The sequence below is a fragment of the Salarias fasciatus genome, chromosome 13 (assembly GCF_902148845.1).
Source record: "Salarias fasciatus chromosome 13, fSalaFa1.1, whole genome shotgun sequence".
Taxonomy (NCBI): domain Eukaryota; kingdom Metazoa; phylum Chordata; class Actinopteri; order Blenniiformes; family Blenniidae; genus Salarias; species Salarias fasciatus.
In genome coordinates this window covers 23,443,030-23,458,847 of record NC_043757.1, presented here as the reverse complement: position 1 = coordinate 23,458,847, position 15,818 = coordinate 23,443,030, and the positions used below count along the sequence as shown (strand labels likewise).

Genomic DNA, 15,818 nt, shown 5'->3' with positions numbered 1-15,818 from the left:
TAATTCTCCAAGTGGAGTTAGTAACTAAATTACAAAATTTTAAAAGTAGCTCATGACTAGACAAATTAACTATTGACTATTGATTAAAACATGTAAAACGAGATAAAATATGTCCCCTCTTAATGGAACTTGAAGATATAATATTTAGAATGAATTATTGAATTGAATGAATTTTTTTAAATAAAATTGAAGGTTTGATTAATGAAAAAATGTACACTTGACAGAATAGATTACAAAGAGGACACCCAACATTAATCTAAATTATTCAACTGTTGCTGTGTGATGACACATCAAATTTGTGACTGAAGACAGCATTTTTGTCTGTAAAATATTAACACACAATAGTTGTAAGCCAATCGATGTCCATACTTCCAATTAAATATTGCTTCTGAATGATCAGGGCTCTCTGTGGCTGTATCTCTGTCATGTGACATGACGCACTCTGCAAGCAGAAAGCAGTGAATTAGAGTGTCGCAATGCTGGGAAAAGTAATACGTTAGATTACTCGTTATTAAAAATAGTAACGCTTTATATTTTACTCCCATCAAAGCTCAATTTGACCTAAATATGCAAATGAGAAGCTATGCAAATTAGATGATGATGTCATGTAGGACTTTCCTGACTGAGTTGGCAACAATGTGTCATTCTAAATGACATCATCATCTTACTGACAGCATGTAAATGAGCATTAATGCAAATTAGATGATGACATCACTAAGAACGTTCCTGAGGAGTTCACAACAATGTATCAGTTTTAAAGCAACATTGCTTTTTTTTTTTTAAACAAAACACATTAAAGTGCATCATATTTAATTGCATTATTAAACATTTAATGTACTGTAAATGTCATTATCTCACATTATGCACTTTTCTTTAAATCATTATGACATTGTAATATATATATATATATATATATATATATATATATATATATATATATATATATATATATATATATATATACAATGGGGGAAATAAGTATTGAACGCATTAACTGTTTTGTCATTACATTTATTTCCAAAGATGCAATTCATGTGACATTTCTTCCAGACACTGGTATTAACTCAAATAATCCACACATGAAAAGAAATCACAACATTCAAATCCATAAATAGTGATTATGTGGAATTAAGTGCAATAACACAGGAAAAAAGTATTGAACACACCATGGGAAAGCTGTATAGTTTGTCAAGGAAAGGCACCATACCATCTCACACCTGAAAGTAATTAGTCTTTGTACTTCCTATAAGTGCAAACCAACATCAGCTGGGTTAGTGCTAATTGATGGCCCTATAAACAGGTTGTTTTTTCACCAAGTAGTCAAACAAGACACATCTCATGATGGGTAAAAGCAAGGAGCTCTCTCAAGACCTTCGCAGCCTGATTGTTGCTCAGCATCAGAATGGAACTGGTTACAGACTTATCTCAAAGAATCTGAGTATTCCAGTAAGCACCGTTGGGGCCATTATCCGCAAGTGGAAGAAGCATCACCTTATCATCAACAGGCCGCGCACAGGAGCTCCTCGCAAGATTTCTGACCAGGGAGTCAGAAAGATGGTCAGAAGACTTCTCAAAGAGCCAAGGACCACCCGGAAAGCACTCCAGCAAGACATGGAGGCAGCAGGTACAAGTGTTACAGAGAAAACGATAGGCAATGCACTCCACCGCCATGGCCTCTATGGACGCTCAGCCCGCAAGACTCCGTTCCTCAAAAAAAGGCATGTTGAAGCTCGTCTAAAGTTTGCTAAACAGCATCTGGATAAGCCTGTGGAATACTGGGAGAATGTCGTCTGGTCAGATGAGACCAAAATTTAACTTTTTGGCTGTCATACTACACACCATGTTTGGAGGAGAAATGGCACTGCACATCACCCAAATAACACTATACCAAGAGTGAAGTTTGGTGGTGGAAACATCATGGCATGGGGTTGTTTCTCATCTCGTGGTACTGGCAGACTTCATATAATTGAAGGAGCAATGAATGGAAACATCTATCGGCAAATTCTTGAGATGAACCTCCTGCCATCCACCAGGATGATGAAGATGAGACGGGGCTGGACCTTTCAACAGGACAACGATCCGAAGCACACGGCAAAGTTGACTCTCGAATGGTTTAAAAAAAAGAAAATCAATGTGTTAGAATGGCCCAGTCAATCACCTGACTTAAATCCGATCGAACATTTGTGGAAAGAACTAAAGATAAGGGTTCACCAGAGGGCACCAAAGTATATTCAGGATTTGAAGACAATCTGTGCGGAGGAATGGGCAAAAATCACACCTGAGCAGTGTGGGCGATTAGTTCATACATACAACAAGCGTCTGGAAGCAGTCATTGCAAACAAAGGCTTCTCCACAAAGTATTAAACGAGTCTCAGATAGTGTGTTCAATACTTTTTTCCTGTGTTATTGCACTTAATTCCACATAATCACTATTTATGGATTTGAATGTTGTGATTTCTTTTCATGTGTGGATTATTTGAGTTAATACCAGTGTCTGGAAGAAATGTCACATGAATTGCATCTTTGGAAATAAATGTAATGACAAAACAGTTAATGCGTTCAATACTTATTTCCCCCATTGTATATAGCTTTAACACAACTCCCCACTCAATTCAATCAGCTTTATTTATATAGTGCCAAGTACAAAACAGTCTTTTCTAGGCACTTTTATAGACAAACAGTTCTACACAAGCAAGCATAAGTGACAGTGGAAATGAAAAAATTCCTTTTTAAAGTAAGAAACCTTTTTTCTTTTCTTGTCGTTAGTCATTATTTTACTATTCCTCTTTTATTCAGTGTCCACCCAAAGTGTTCAAGATCTCTCTAACCACAACAATATTGCCAGAAATCAGAGAAAGTGTATTAGTTTCTAAAAGTATTTAACTTTTTTCTATTGTCTTCAACTTTGTTTTAGATAGCAAATCACAAACAACCAAATTAATGTTAAATCTGTGCTTTTTTGTGATGTTGTCATTCATTTTGTGTAAAAGCTCAGTCATAAGCCAGTGATCAGTTTGATAAACCTTTTCAGGCTGCTTGGCTGAAAAAAATGTATGCATTAAATATAAAACACTGTCAGAATAATCCTTTGGTCATCCTAAATAATGAAAGAACATTTCTGGTAACACAAACAACAGTTTAATATTTTATACACGAATCACAAGATCCAGACGTACTATGCAGAAAACCATTTGAAATCAATGACCACATGTGATCACGTCATCCGAGTGGCATATGAAGCAGGAGGAAGTTTTTCAGTGAATCACAGGCGGTCCTCTTTTCAAGGGGTGATGACTGATAGAATTTCTTTTTTTCCCCTCCAGGAAATGATTAACAACATGAAATGCTGCTTTATACTGAAATGAAGATAGTCGGTTGTAGAAAGTCTCTTTCCTGACGGACACGATGCCAAATGATCTGTCATGACTTTTTCCTGGGCTGGTCACAATAAGGTACATTTTCTAACAGGAGGCTTTCTCTGGGTCGAAGCACTGCGAGGAAGAAAGAGAGTCAGGGAAAGAGAGAAGTTACTTTAAAGCATGTAACTGTTTCTAAATAAAGAGAAAGCAGATATCAAAAATCTAAACATACCAAGTGTTTGGTCTCCGACGTGTTCCATTTGCAAGACAGTTTCTCGAAGAACAATTTCCACATCTGAGCCCATTTTGATCATCTGTATAAATACAGGGTTGAGGGGAATGAGATACAGTAAACACATGAAGAGACTTCGATGAAAGTATGCCAGCAGCCCAGAGTTCCTGTCTATATTTACTGGGTCACTTTTTTTTTTTTTAATTCAGGCATTTAACCTGCTGGTATACCATCAGACTCACTCATGAACTACGTATTCCTATTTACCTGCACTGCCACACCCAGCCAGAAGACTAACAATTTAAGATTGATGTTTCAGAACAGCTTGCAATGTTAAAAAAGTAATCTAAATCTCATTTGCAATTATTGGAAATTTGGTAAATCATTACAGAATTCAGAATATTGATACATTTAAATCGGCACGATTAAAACATCAAACACTATTTTAAGCTGTATCCTGATTTTAGTCTCCATTTGAAAGAAAACAAGTCAGGATTCAATATATATATATTGATCAAATGTTGATAGCTGTTTTCGAGAGATCTTATATTCAACACATATTAACAAAAATTAACCAGAATAAACATTTAACCCTATATCAGGAAAAAAATAATGACTGATAACAGAGATAGTTCTTCCTGTTTCATCCGAATTTCCAATAGTACATTCACTGGGATAATTATAGAGAACTATAAACTGAGCTAAAGTTTTTTTCCCTCTTAATTTGGCAGAGCAGCTCTTAGTGAAAGTCAGTGCACTTAAGTGATGTCTTAATTTTGAAATTGTCTCCAGGATTTATGAAAATAAACACTTGTAAATATGGCTTTTAACAGATACAATGCTAGTTAGGTTACCTTTTCTTGCAAATAATGCATTATAAGATACAATAGTGTTACTCCAATACCTTTTAAATAAATAAGTTTCACACAGCACACACAAAACCCTGGCATAAGTGTGAAGTGGATCCAGCACCTTCTGGATGTTTTCCTCAGACGTCTCGTCTTTGTTTTTGCGGAACTCCTCGTTGATCTTTGACCTGGCAGCTTTGCGGAGGAAAACAGTAGTATATGGTGACTGACCAGTTTGCATCCACCCTCCATTATTGTAGATGGTAACAGCTGAAAACAGACCTGTGAGGGCTCTGGCGTCATCCTTGAAGACCTCCCTCCTCGTCCTGTGCAGGGTTTTAAACACCCTGAGAACCTGCGGCCAGACAGTCAACAACATGACAGAAGCGTCACTGCGTGGAACATTTCAAACAAGGCGTTCCGCAACACTGTAACTATTATATGAAATAGTTTTTATGAATAATATAAATAGCGTGTAAATGACAAAGCTGACACTAATGTGTCTGAAACTGTCCCACGCTCACCTTCAAACGAGTCCCCATCTTGACGTTCTGTCTGTATGAATATGACGTCAGTACGCAAGCAGCGCATTGACCAATCAGGGCAGATTTTTTACTGTGACGTCGAGTTTCACCGACAAAAACCGAAGCGAAGCCGACGATCTTCGGCTCATCTGCGCCAACATGTCTGACGAAACAGCGAAAGCGCAGACCGCCACGCCGGGCGGAGACACGATATTTGGAAAGATCGTACGCAAAGAGATCCCCGTCGACCTTCTCCACGAGGACGATCTGGTACGGGGGCCGCAGGTTTATTTGTTCCCGCATTTCTCGGCACCGCTCTGCAGCATGTGCTAATATTAGCTGCACGCTAGCTCTGCAGAATCACTCTGCTCACTGTGCTCATGCAGAAAGTTGCTTATTTGAGGAATCAAAGTTCAACAGAGGTGCATGTTTTAGTACTGAAAAACAGTTTTCATGCGCACTTAAATATTGCAAAAAACTTCATGCAAACAAAATGCTTCAAATGGTCTTGTCATCGACTTTCGGTTTGCATGTTATTTCGATATTTTGAATTTGCTGCTAATGTTCTGACCTTACAGAAAGGGTAGCTTTTAACCGAGATAATTGGCTGTATGTTGTATGTATTCGTGAGTTATTATTGCAGCAATGTTAAGAAGTTATTGGATCAGTTCAGCAGCATGGAGGACTCCCAAAACCGAAAGTACTGAAATGCAAACCATCTCCCACGAGCTGCCAGACAGGATGAACTGGATTGGCTCAGGCGCTGACGCCAGGCATGTCCAATAAATCTGTAATGGACACGTTTCATAAACTGTGCAGTGAATTAGCTTTTATTCTCCCAAAACAACCAGGTTTCAATACCAGATTCAACCAGATTGGATTTTGATAAAAAGCCTAACAATAAAACTTGACTCTTTATACTCATATTCAAGCATTATACAGTGAAAAGTGTTTTAGGTTTTTACTTCCTTTTTTATGTTTATTTGTTCTATATTTACCTCACTTGTCATGTCTTTCTTGTAGATTCGTTTTCCTTATGTGTTTCTTTGTATTTCAGTGTGTGGCCTTCAACGACATTTCTCCTCAAGCGCCCACTCACATCCTGGTCGTCCCCAAGAAGCCGATTGTCCAGCTGTCGGAAGCGGAGGATGAGGACGCTGCAGTGAGTGTGGACTCAGTGACCACGTCTCCGTTCAGGCGTCGTGAGTTGATTTAGCCAGATGTTTATCCTCTCTCTGTTTTTCCCGTTTCAGTTGCTGGGCCACTTGCTGATCGTGGCGAAGAAGTGTGCCCAGAAAGCCAGCCTGTCGAACGGCTACAGGATCGTCATCAACAACGGGAAAGACGGGGGCCAGTCGGTCTACCACGTCCACGTCCACGTCCTCGGCGGCCGTCCAATGCAGTGGCCCCCCGGCTAACGCACCTCCGCATCCTGCCACTCGTCCTCATGCATGTCGTCTCAGTGCCGGTCCGGCTTCAGCCGGAACTCGGTTGATTTGTCGTTTGAAATAAGAGTCAAAACCTGGGAATTCATCAGCGTCAATAAAATGCACTTCATGAAAAGAGATGAATGATTGTGTTTGTGATGCGGTGGTGGGAAGTCGAGTGAAGAGACCAGGCGACTTAGCGGCTCTGTTTTTATTAACAATATGAACCAATGCAGATAATAATGAATATAAAATGCATAACACATCCACATATTGTTAAAACAAAAACAAAAAAATAAATAAAACGGTGGTTTTCTTTACAAAAATAAAAAAAAAAGAAAAAAATAAATACAAAGAACACTGATACAATGACATGTAGGATTTAAACAAAACAAAAAATGTACCTAGCATTCACAGTCCCTAAATCTTCTTTTGTATCAGAAAAAAAAGGATGAGGGGGAAAATGTGGCGATATTAGAGGCTCTGTTTGTACAGTGAGAAACGTCTGAGGGAGTCGGGTGAAGAGGAATCCTTCATCTGACGCAAACGTTCACTGCTTCTTTTACTTCCGCATGAAAAAAACCCCACTGAGTCTAATGTGCAAAATAATAGGAATTCTTTTGTTTACCACACATTTTCTCTACTTTTTACGCCCTAATATCGTGAAAACGGGCACTTTGAGGCGTTGGAAAACACTGTACAGTACAGTATAGAGCAAAGTTACTGGACATGTACCTAAATTCACTATTGCAAGAGGATTTCTATGGACTAACACGCTGCCTTTTGAACACAAACTATCAGCTGAAGAGAGTCAGAATCTGGTCGCCCAAAATCAAGGTAATTATTCCATCTGACCTTCTACTGCATGAGTGGGCTGAGACTTTCCCCACGGTGACAAGAAAACAGAACTTGCGGTGTGAACACACTGATACACAGCTGCTTCATTAGCAAAAACTAGAAAACACAAGTTTACCCATTTTGAACCGAAAAAAAAAAGGCCACCTTGTGAGTTTCTCTTTTAAAAACAAACCCCAGCAGCTTCATCGTGCACAGAACTGACGCGTACTTGAGCAACAAGCACATTAAAAAGTACGCAATACCAGTATCCAAAAAAATTACAAAACACCGGTGTTGAAACAACTTGAAATGTTGTGAAAGAAGCCTCGTCGTCCAGAACTGCGGTAGAAAATAGAAAAATATCCAATTGGAAATCATAAGACACTTCAGTGTAGCACAAAATGACGAGGGCACCGATTCTCAGACTTTGTCATGTGGCCTAAGAGGTGTCAGCAATGTTTAAAAAAGTGTTTCATTCTGGTGAAGAAGCTTGAGAAATCTTTGATTTGACAGAAAACAGGCTTTAACATTCAGAGGAATATGAAGTTCAGAGGAAGGAGGCGGTGGAGGGAAAGTTGGGAGTTTCAGCGGGATTTGCCGAAAACAGGTAAAGTAGCGAATGGCTGAGGAATTTACTCCACACTTGAACAAAGGTTTTGCACAACAGATGAATTTCAAGATGGCTCTTCAGTTTAAGGGTGGCTTTGGTTAAGTGAGGGTGATCATTGGCTGAATTCTGGGTGAAAACCATCGCTGGGTATCAGTGTGACCGATACGGACTCGTTGTTGCAGCTCGGTCGTTGCTACGTCTGCAGTGAGAGAGAAGAGGCTGATGAGTGGATCATGACTGGTGGAGGGGACGCAGATGGGAAGGCACTACAAAATAGTTCAAGAAATGTTTAAAACATACAAAAAGACTGCATCTGTTTGACTGGTGAGACCCTTTTACAGTGTTTTTTTATGCTTGTGTGGTAAAATATTCACAGACTAAGTGATTAAATAAAAAAAAAAAACTGCAGTGTTTTGTCTTTATTAGAGTGTAAACAGAACTGATGCATTCTGCTCGTCTGAAGGGACTTTGTTAAAGTTGTCTCGAGGGGGTTTGACGTTGCTACAATGGAGGATGTGTTTTTAAGGCATGTCCGTCAGTTTGGGGAGGGTCCAGACACGTGGAGAAGGCAGAAGGACCGGGGGAGACTGTACGAGCACAGAGACGTGCCCGCCCGGCGAGCAGGGACACTTTTTAAGCTGAAATGTTATCGTGAGTGTAATAAAAATCATTCAAGGGTCAGTTTCCGTTTGAGGTTGCGTCCGTGATTCATCAGTTGGAGATGAGATGAGAGTCTAAAGGTCGTTTGGAGCAACTCTTGCTAAATGACACGTGTGATAATATCCATCATCCGGAGTGGCGTCAGCAGCGGAGCGGTCACGGCGCCGCGGTAAAACCAGTCTGAATGTTCCTACAGCGGTCTCGTCAGTCACCTTCCACCTGCACTGCAATGCACTCCTGTTTATTCACAGAAACGTCCCGCTCACTTCTGAGCGACGGCCTCCTCTCCGCTCGGGCGCATGCGGCTGAAGGGCAGCCCTAGTCCCAGCGCCTTGCCGGCGTCTCGTGCGTTCTCCTCGGCGCCGGCGGAGGCGTGAACCCGGGGGGAGGCCGCCGGACCTCCGGGCACAGGAAGGATCTCCGGCAGAGGCTCTTTGGCTGAGGGGGCGGAGCCGGGGCTGGTGGCGGTGGGGGACGTGGTTTTGGCGGTTTGGGGCTTGGTTGGGGTGGTTGGGCTGGGCAGTCCGAGACTGGCCAAGGCATCCAGAGTCCCGTCTGGGTCCACCATCACATTGATCACTGCAGGGCGAGAGAGAGAAGAATCTGCTGTGGGAAATGGACTCCGGGTAATCAGACTGGACCCGTTTGAAATATATTATATTATATATAATATAGAATTTATACATATGCGAATAAACGTATTAATGACTGATTTGTGTGGACTTCACAAACAGTGAACTTGAAGGAAGTTTTAAATGCCAAACTTTCCGTTGCCTGTTTCATAAAAAATGATCTCAGAAGTGTGAACTTCAGCGTCCTAACATGACTTTAGAGCAGTGTGTGTGTGTGTGTGTGTGTGTGTGTGTGTGTGTGTGTGTGTGTGTAGCGAGGCTGGCGATGTGTCTTCTGCTTTACCTTGTAGCTGTTTCTCCACTCTCTTCAGTTCAAGCAGAATCGCAGAGATTTCCTGCAGGCAGAAAAAAAACCAAGCTATTAGCCTTCACTGATGCTTAACAATGAATATAATGCAGACAATAGTGCTTCAGTACCTTGTTGGAGGTTTTGAGGAGAGGCACTTCACTCTCTGATCTCAGTTTATTCTCTATTTCATCCCAGTTCCTGTCTTTATCCTTGAACAAAATCCTGAAAATAAAACATCCAAGATGACACATTTATTCTAACAGAAGATCTTCATTCACAACGTTGCATAATGAGTATTCGCATCACTTGGTGTAGTGACCTGATTTTTCCTGCTGTTTTGTCGACAGAGTGTCTGATCTTGGAGGACAGCTGAGAAACTGAGTGAAGCAGCAGGCTGTCCAACACCGCCTGAACACACACAGGAGGACAAAACAAGGGCTCCCGTTAACGACCAACGCGTGACCGCAGGCGGTTTCGTGAACGCCCGGTGTGCCTCTCACGTCTTCTCGATTCCAGGTGCGCCTCCTCAAGGCTCGAGGCTCCAGGCTGTCTGGAGCGCGAGGGCGGAGCTCCACCGCTTTCCCGTTGATCTCTGGGGGCTTAGCGGTGGAAATCACGGGCGGGATCTTTCTGAAGTTGAGGCTCTCGTCAAACACCCGATCCACTAGCTGTACGACGACGGGAGGAAGAGCGAAACGAGTTAACATCCCTCCCTGGTAGTTTCTCCAGATTTAATTAAGTTGAGCTGAGGAAGTGAAATGAAGGCGCTGAAGCTGTGTGAAGGAGGAAAGCAGCTCTGAAGCTGTAGCTGTCCAGAAGATGAGAGTAAAACTGTATTCTCATAAAGCTAGCGTTAGTAAATCCTCTCATGACGACAATTACAGGTTAATAAATTAAGAATTGAAATTGGAGCAGATGTAACAAATGAATAGCTCTCAGCAGAGGAAGGTGATGAAGCAATAAGAAGGTTTGCATGTTTATCCAAGCAACACAAGAGGGATGGCAGCGGTACGATGGAAGCGTGTGCAGCGGAGGAGAAATAGAAGAAGAAGAAGAAAATCGGGCACCTTTTTCATGCTCTCCTGTATGTCCGGCTGCGTGGGACGTGCAGGGCCTACCTCTTCCCGGGTGTCGATAGCGGATCCCGGGGTGGTGGCGGCGGTGCTGACGGTGGTGCTGGGCGCCGTGCCGGAGGAGCTGACCGAGTCGATCTCGCCGGCCACGTCGTGGATTTCGCGGGCCAAGATGGCCAGGTCCTTAGCCAGGTCCTGGCTGATCCTGCGCACACAGGGGAATAACCTGTTAACCATCAGACAGGGAACTTTAGGACTCAGGGAAGACATCAGGGAGAAAACATGCAGCCTGCACACACTTTGAAATACAATTACAATTAAAAAAACTCCTGATCTTGGTAAATCAGGTACTATGCAGCTTAAACATGTTGAAACGTATCATTATTCCAGCATAATTAAGTGCAGAACAATACCTGGCTATCTCTTCGCTGTGAGCCGTCCAGTCCCTGATGTACTCCTCTTGCTCTTTCATGCGATGTTTGATCCCGGCTCCACCGGGACCCGTCGGGCCGCCGGGGGCCGTGGCGGCGGCGGCGCCGATTCTGGGGCCGCGGTGCGGGACGAGGTGATGAGGGCGCACGTGAGGGCGTCCGCCGTGCTTTGGAGAATTCCGACTGGAGCCGAACTCTTCCTCGGAGGTGGAGCCGTACTCCGGCGGCAGGCGCCTCCACCTGCTGCTGCTGGACACTGAGGGGAAAGCACAGACGGTTCAGTCCATATTCTCTCGACCACAGCATCTGAGGTCCATGAAGTTAATGCATGAGCAGCTGGATATGAGAAGCTTTGTTATTGCAGCAGCTGATCAGACTAACAGTAAAAAGAATGTGTTGTTACTGAGAACTTAGAATTTTTTCTATTTGTTGACAAATGGGAAGCATTCAGTTGACTTTGCTTGTTTAGTTGTCGTCCATCAAAAGCCGCAGGGACATTCCAAGATATTAAAAACTTGCTAAAACAACAGAAATGGCAGCAAACAGAAACACTACTGAGCTGGTTAAAAGGCTTCCCACCCAGGCAGCCAACAACAAAACATCCAACACCTCAATCAGGCATCACACTTAATGTTAAGATGTAGCAAAATGGTCAAACACCAGCTGGATTAGTGGTCTTCCCAGAGTGTCTTAGAAAATAACATCAAGCTCCATCTAGTTTCACCCAATCAGTGTTTTTACTACTCGGTGTAATCTATTGTGAGATACTGAGCTTTGATTCGTTTTCAACAAAGCTGCAGTCATTTAAAAACGACGCCTGTGACGCCCAAAAGGACCTCAGTCTATGAATGAGCTTTTTCAAGCAAAAACCAAAGAGCACGTGGATGCTTTAGTTTAAAATCTCCACCAGAGGGCAGACTGCTCCAAAAGCTCTGCTACTGAGGGTTATTTCCAGTGTAACATGTGGCACAGGAAGGAGTTACAGGAGAACATTTGGATCCTCACAGTATTAACTCAATGAACTTAAAGGGAGATGCCGTAAAGGTATTAATGCGACATGCTAGAGCTGGGTCATCGCAGTTCAGTCTTCCTCACTAGCATGATTCTAGATCACCAAACTGTGTTTTTACTTTAAGAACTAGAAAAACTGTTCAGTTTAACTGGAAGTTATTCTAACAGATGCATTTTAAATATCTTATTTTATTCTCACCAACATGATTAACCTCTTTAACAGTTTCTTTCTGTGACCCAGGTCTGACACATAAAAACACACACAGCACACCACACACACAGCCTGATGAGACTCTGTGGTTCGGGTACAGTACCCATCAGCTCTTCGTCTGCATCATCAGCTGCAGGTTCGGGCTGAGAGCTCTCTGGACAATGAAAACCAGTGTGTAAGTTCATCAACGTGCAGCGGAAATGTTCACACACTGACACATAATGAAGTATACAGAGATGCAGACAGACTTCACTTGATTCTTTGAAAGAAATATGCTTTTGAATCAAAACTGAATCATACTTTTTCCCCTGGATCGATGCGATGGGCTCACCTGTGGGGGAGGAGTATCCGGACGTGGTGGTCTTCGACTTGGCCTCGTTCAGTTTGGACACGCTGTTGGCTCTCATCCGGGGGGTCAGCCGGTTCTCGGTGGGCGTGGACGAGCGCAGGCCCAGGCGCAGGGCGGTCTCGGCCGACAGGCGGGTGGAGGAGGCGGAGGTCCGGGACACCGTGCACTCGGAGTCGCTGCGGGCCGAGATGGAGCCCACCCGGTTCCTCCGCGGCTGGGCCAGCAGGTCCAGCCGGGACATCCCCTTCCGGCCGGACGGCGGCTTCGAGGTGGAGCTGGTGGTGGACACCTCGGACGCCACGGAGACCCGGTCTGCGTCGGCCAGATCGGTGTCGGAGGTGTCCCCCAGCCGGGCCCGGCGGAGCAGCGAGGCCCTGGTGGGCCGGGGCTGAGGCAGCGAGGCCTGCTTGTTCAGGGACGAGGCCGTGGCCGCCTGCACGGTGCGGCTGCCTTTGGAGGAGCTGCTGTTGGCTTTAGCGGACCGGCTGTCCAGTTTAGAGTGGGAGACGTCTTCTGAGCCGCGTCCGAGTCCCAGAGGTCCGGAGTAGGTCTCCTGGTCCGACGACAGGATGTCGGAAATGGGGAAGGACGAAGTCTGGTCGTCGTCGGTGAGATCTAGGGAGGGCTGCCGCGCTCTCGAGGAGGCGGACGGCTGGCCGGAGCGGCGGGCGTCGGTCCGGCTGCTCGTTTCGGCCGTCCTGGTTTTGGTCTTCCTCTCCAGGCGCTCGCGGGCGCTGGCGCTGGTGATGCTGGTCTTGGACGCGGTGCTCATGTTGCTCTTCTCCCGGTGCATGCTGCTGAGAGAGCGCCGCTTCTGCACGCCGCTGCTCTTCCTCTCCGCCTCTCCGGCCACGTGGCTGGCGGTGCTGGCCGTGTCCACGTCCGACTCGGGAGAGATGGAGTCGGTTCGGGGAGGGAAGCCAGAACTGGAGCCCTGAGTGTTGCCGGTCTTGCTGCCTTTCTGGTCCAGCTTGTTTTCGTCTCTCAGCTTGGCCTCCAGGAACGCCATGACGGCCTCGGTGTCTTTCAGCAGCGTCGCCGTGTCCATGCTGCCCACGGAGTCGCTGCGCTCACGCCCGCCGCCGCCGCCGCGGTTGATGCGCGGGATGAGCTCTGTGGGGACGTTAGCGCTCGGCTTCTCGATGGTGAAGCTGCCCTGGCGGACGAGAGGCTTCCCAGACTTCTCTCCTTCTCCTCCTCCTCCGTTCCTCTCCTCGGATCTCTTCCTCCGTTCTGAGCTACTGGCGGTCCGGAGAGGAGCCTTGGATGGCGAGGAGGTGGAGCTTTGTTTCCGTTTGCTGGTCATTTCACCGTCCTCCGCGGGAGTCGGGGACTCCCCGTCTCCCTTGTTCTCTTTCTCCGGCGGCTCGGTGTCCTGTTTTTCCCCGATCTCAGACCGCAGAGCTTTGGGACTGGATTTAGCCCGGGGGTCGTCGACGGGGAGCTGGGGGAGGGTCCTGCGTTTACGGTCAGTCAGGCTGGAGGAGGATTCACCTCTGCTGACAGATGCACCAGATTCATGGGCTTCAGTCCCTTGGGAAGAAAAAAGAAATTAAACATTAGTTTAATTTACACTGTAGCTCCATGCTTTGAATCACAGGTGAAAAACTGCACAACCGCACTGTTCTTTGAGAGCAAGGTGAGCGCGTACCTCTCTCTTTGTGCAGGAATGTGGCTGTCTCTGCACCGGAGCCTTCTGGATCTGTCCTGGTGTGATTGGCAGCTAAGCTGGCCCACTGAGAAACCCAACTCGAGTCCCCGGGAAGAGCCTGAGGGAAACAGCGAGAAGAAAACTGTCAAAAACAGAGAAAACTGCCACCAAGTATATGATCTGATCATTACTGGTTCCATTCAATAACCAAAACTGAACCAATTATCAGGGTAGTGACCATTTTTATATTTACATACATGATTAATTAACTGCTAAAAGCACACTGAGTTGTGTTCCTTGTGGAGGATTCTTGCAGTTTGTAAAGAATAATAGTAAAAAATGTCACATTTGCTTTACAAGCCACTTGAAAATTTAGAACAATGGGAAGAAAAATAGGAAATTACTACCTTTACTACAAATGTTATCCTTCTTAAAAGTCATTAAGGTTGAATTTGAGTTAGTAAATAAAGTAAAATAGGTCTTGAAAAATGCCTCCCAACAGAAATGTCTCCATTCAAGGCTTTTCAATGAGTAACCTATTAAAGGTTAATCTGATTCTGAGGTTGTTTTCTATGCCTTTAATAAGACGCACGTGAAGCTCTTCAGGAAAGTAGCTTTTTCATCTCACTTGAAGATAAAATATAAATAGCATAAAAAGGGAGAGCGAACAGGCAGAAAGGCTCATACAAATGGTCTCTTCTCTCTTTTGAATCGCCTGGAGGGCCAGGCACGTCTCTCTTCATCACGGTGTGATCTAGGTCACTCTCAGGGAGGACTCGTCTATCCCCAGACTGAGGGAGTGAACGGTCAAGCTGGCGGAGCCGCTGGGACTCAGATTACAAAACCCAGACATGAACCTTTGTCTACTCCTGCTCTACCAAAATGTCACAAAGAAACACTGGACTGATTTTTTGTTTCCATATTTCTAAACAAAAACAACAGAGAACACACATAGAATATTATAGGAACAATAGACACTGTGTAAATATACAGCTGATAGAGAGAGGAAGACAGAAAAAGATAAAAACATTACTAGTTAGATTTTCTACCTCTTTCCCAGGCTCCTCTGTCTTCTTCTTCCCTTTTACTTCTCCTTTCAAATCCGACAGAAGTGAAGAATCTGCTGAGTTCGGCTGCAGACCGAACACCTACAAGTACGGTAAAACGCAGGAGAGAATATCTGATTACAGACGCCGATTTGATGTATCTGCATTTTGGGTGGCAACATGAGAAAGGAAAGAAACACACAGCTCTGCTTTAAAATTAAAAACCCTCATAATTTTCTACGAACACACTTCATACGGTATTCTTTATGAACTGAAATGCAGAAATGATTTGATAGAACAAGTTGCAAATACATTAAAACAATGATCAGTTCATTACCATGGAAACTGAAAACACACACACACACACACACACACACACACACACACACATTCACACAAAGGCAAGCTGAGCAGTGTGCCAATTAGTGTCAGCTAATAACAGGAATTAACATAACAATACTTCCACTTGTGAATGTAAGACTCTCGGACCGAGAGACGGACTAGAAATACACCCCGGTCATTAAATCACTTTTCCTCCTGAGAACATCTTACAGCGTCATGTATTACAGGTTGAACTATGTCAGGATAAATAACTGACACAGTCCTGACTCTGGTTTTATTTGCTCGT

At 44.3% G+C, this 15,818-nt stretch overlaps 3 protein-coding genes across 7 annotated transcripts in view; 1 reads left to right on the top strand and 2 right to left on the bottom strand.

The window, feature by feature from the left end:
* Nucleotides 1–2,623: 2,623 nt before the first annotated feature.
* Nucleotides 2,624–5,045, bottom strand: lyrm7 (LYR motif containing 7). The gene is made up of 5 exons (XM_030106142.1): nucleotides 4,964–5,045; nucleotides 4,722–4,794; nucleotides 4,564–4,634; nucleotides 3,592–3,673; nucleotides 2,624–3,491 (listed from the first exon to the last, which is right to left on the bottom strand). The coding sequence occupies exons 1-5, from the start codon at nucleotides 4,979–4,981 to the stop codon at nucleotides 3,421–3,423; spliced, it is 315 nt and encodes a 104-aa protein (XP_029962002.1). The 5' UTR covers nucleotides 4,982–5,045; the 3' UTR covers nucleotides 2,624–3,420.
* Nucleotides 5,046–5,055: 10 nt separating this feature from the next.
* Nucleotides 5,056–6,528, top strand: hint1 (histidine triad nucleotide binding protein 1). The gene is made up of 3 exons (XM_030106141.1): nucleotides 5,056–5,233; nucleotides 6,021–6,125; nucleotides 6,217–6,528. Exons 1-3 carry the CDS (start codon nucleotides 5,123–5,125, stop codon nucleotides 6,379–6,381), a joined length of 381 nt encoding a protein of 126 aa, XP_029962001.1. The 5' UTR covers nucleotides 5,056–5,122; the 3' UTR covers nucleotides 6,382–6,528.
* Nucleotides 6,529–7,029: 501 nt separating this feature from the next.
* Nucleotides 7,030–15,818, bottom strand: part of cep170aa (centrosomal protein 170Aa) — a 37,254-nt gene continuing 28,465 nt past the window's right edge. Inside the window, exons 13-23 of one of the 5 annotated variants that reach the window (XM_030106136.1) lie at nucleotides 15,194–15,292; nucleotides 14,145–14,262; nucleotides 12,476–14,026; nucleotides 12,248–12,298; nucleotides 10,905–11,178; nucleotides 10,486–10,717; nucleotides 9,919–10,086; nucleotides 9,738–9,826; nucleotides 9,547–9,640; nucleotides 9,413–9,464; nucleotides 7,030–9,076 (exon numbers count right to left, since the gene is read on the bottom strand). In XM_030106136.1, the coding sequence (XP_029961996.1) occupies nucleotides 8,760–9,076; nucleotides 9,413–9,464; nucleotides 9,547–9,640; nucleotides 9,738–9,826; nucleotides 9,919–10,086; nucleotides 10,486–10,717; nucleotides 10,905–11,178; nucleotides 12,248–12,298; nucleotides 12,476–14,026; nucleotides 14,145–14,262; nucleotides 15,194–15,292 (3,045 nt within the window). In that variant the 3' untranslated portion in view covers nucleotides 7,030–8,759. Of the gene's footprint in view, nucleotides 9,077–9,412; nucleotides 9,465–9,546; nucleotides 9,641–9,737; nucleotides 9,827–9,918; nucleotides 10,087–10,485; nucleotides 10,718–10,904; nucleotides 11,179–12,247; nucleotides 12,299–12,475; nucleotides 14,030–14,144; nucleotides 14,263–15,193; nucleotides 15,293–15,818 lie in introns of all 5 variants that reach the window. The other 4 variants (XM_030106140.1, XM_030106137.1, XM_030106138.1 and 1 more) reach the window with 4 other exon arrangements.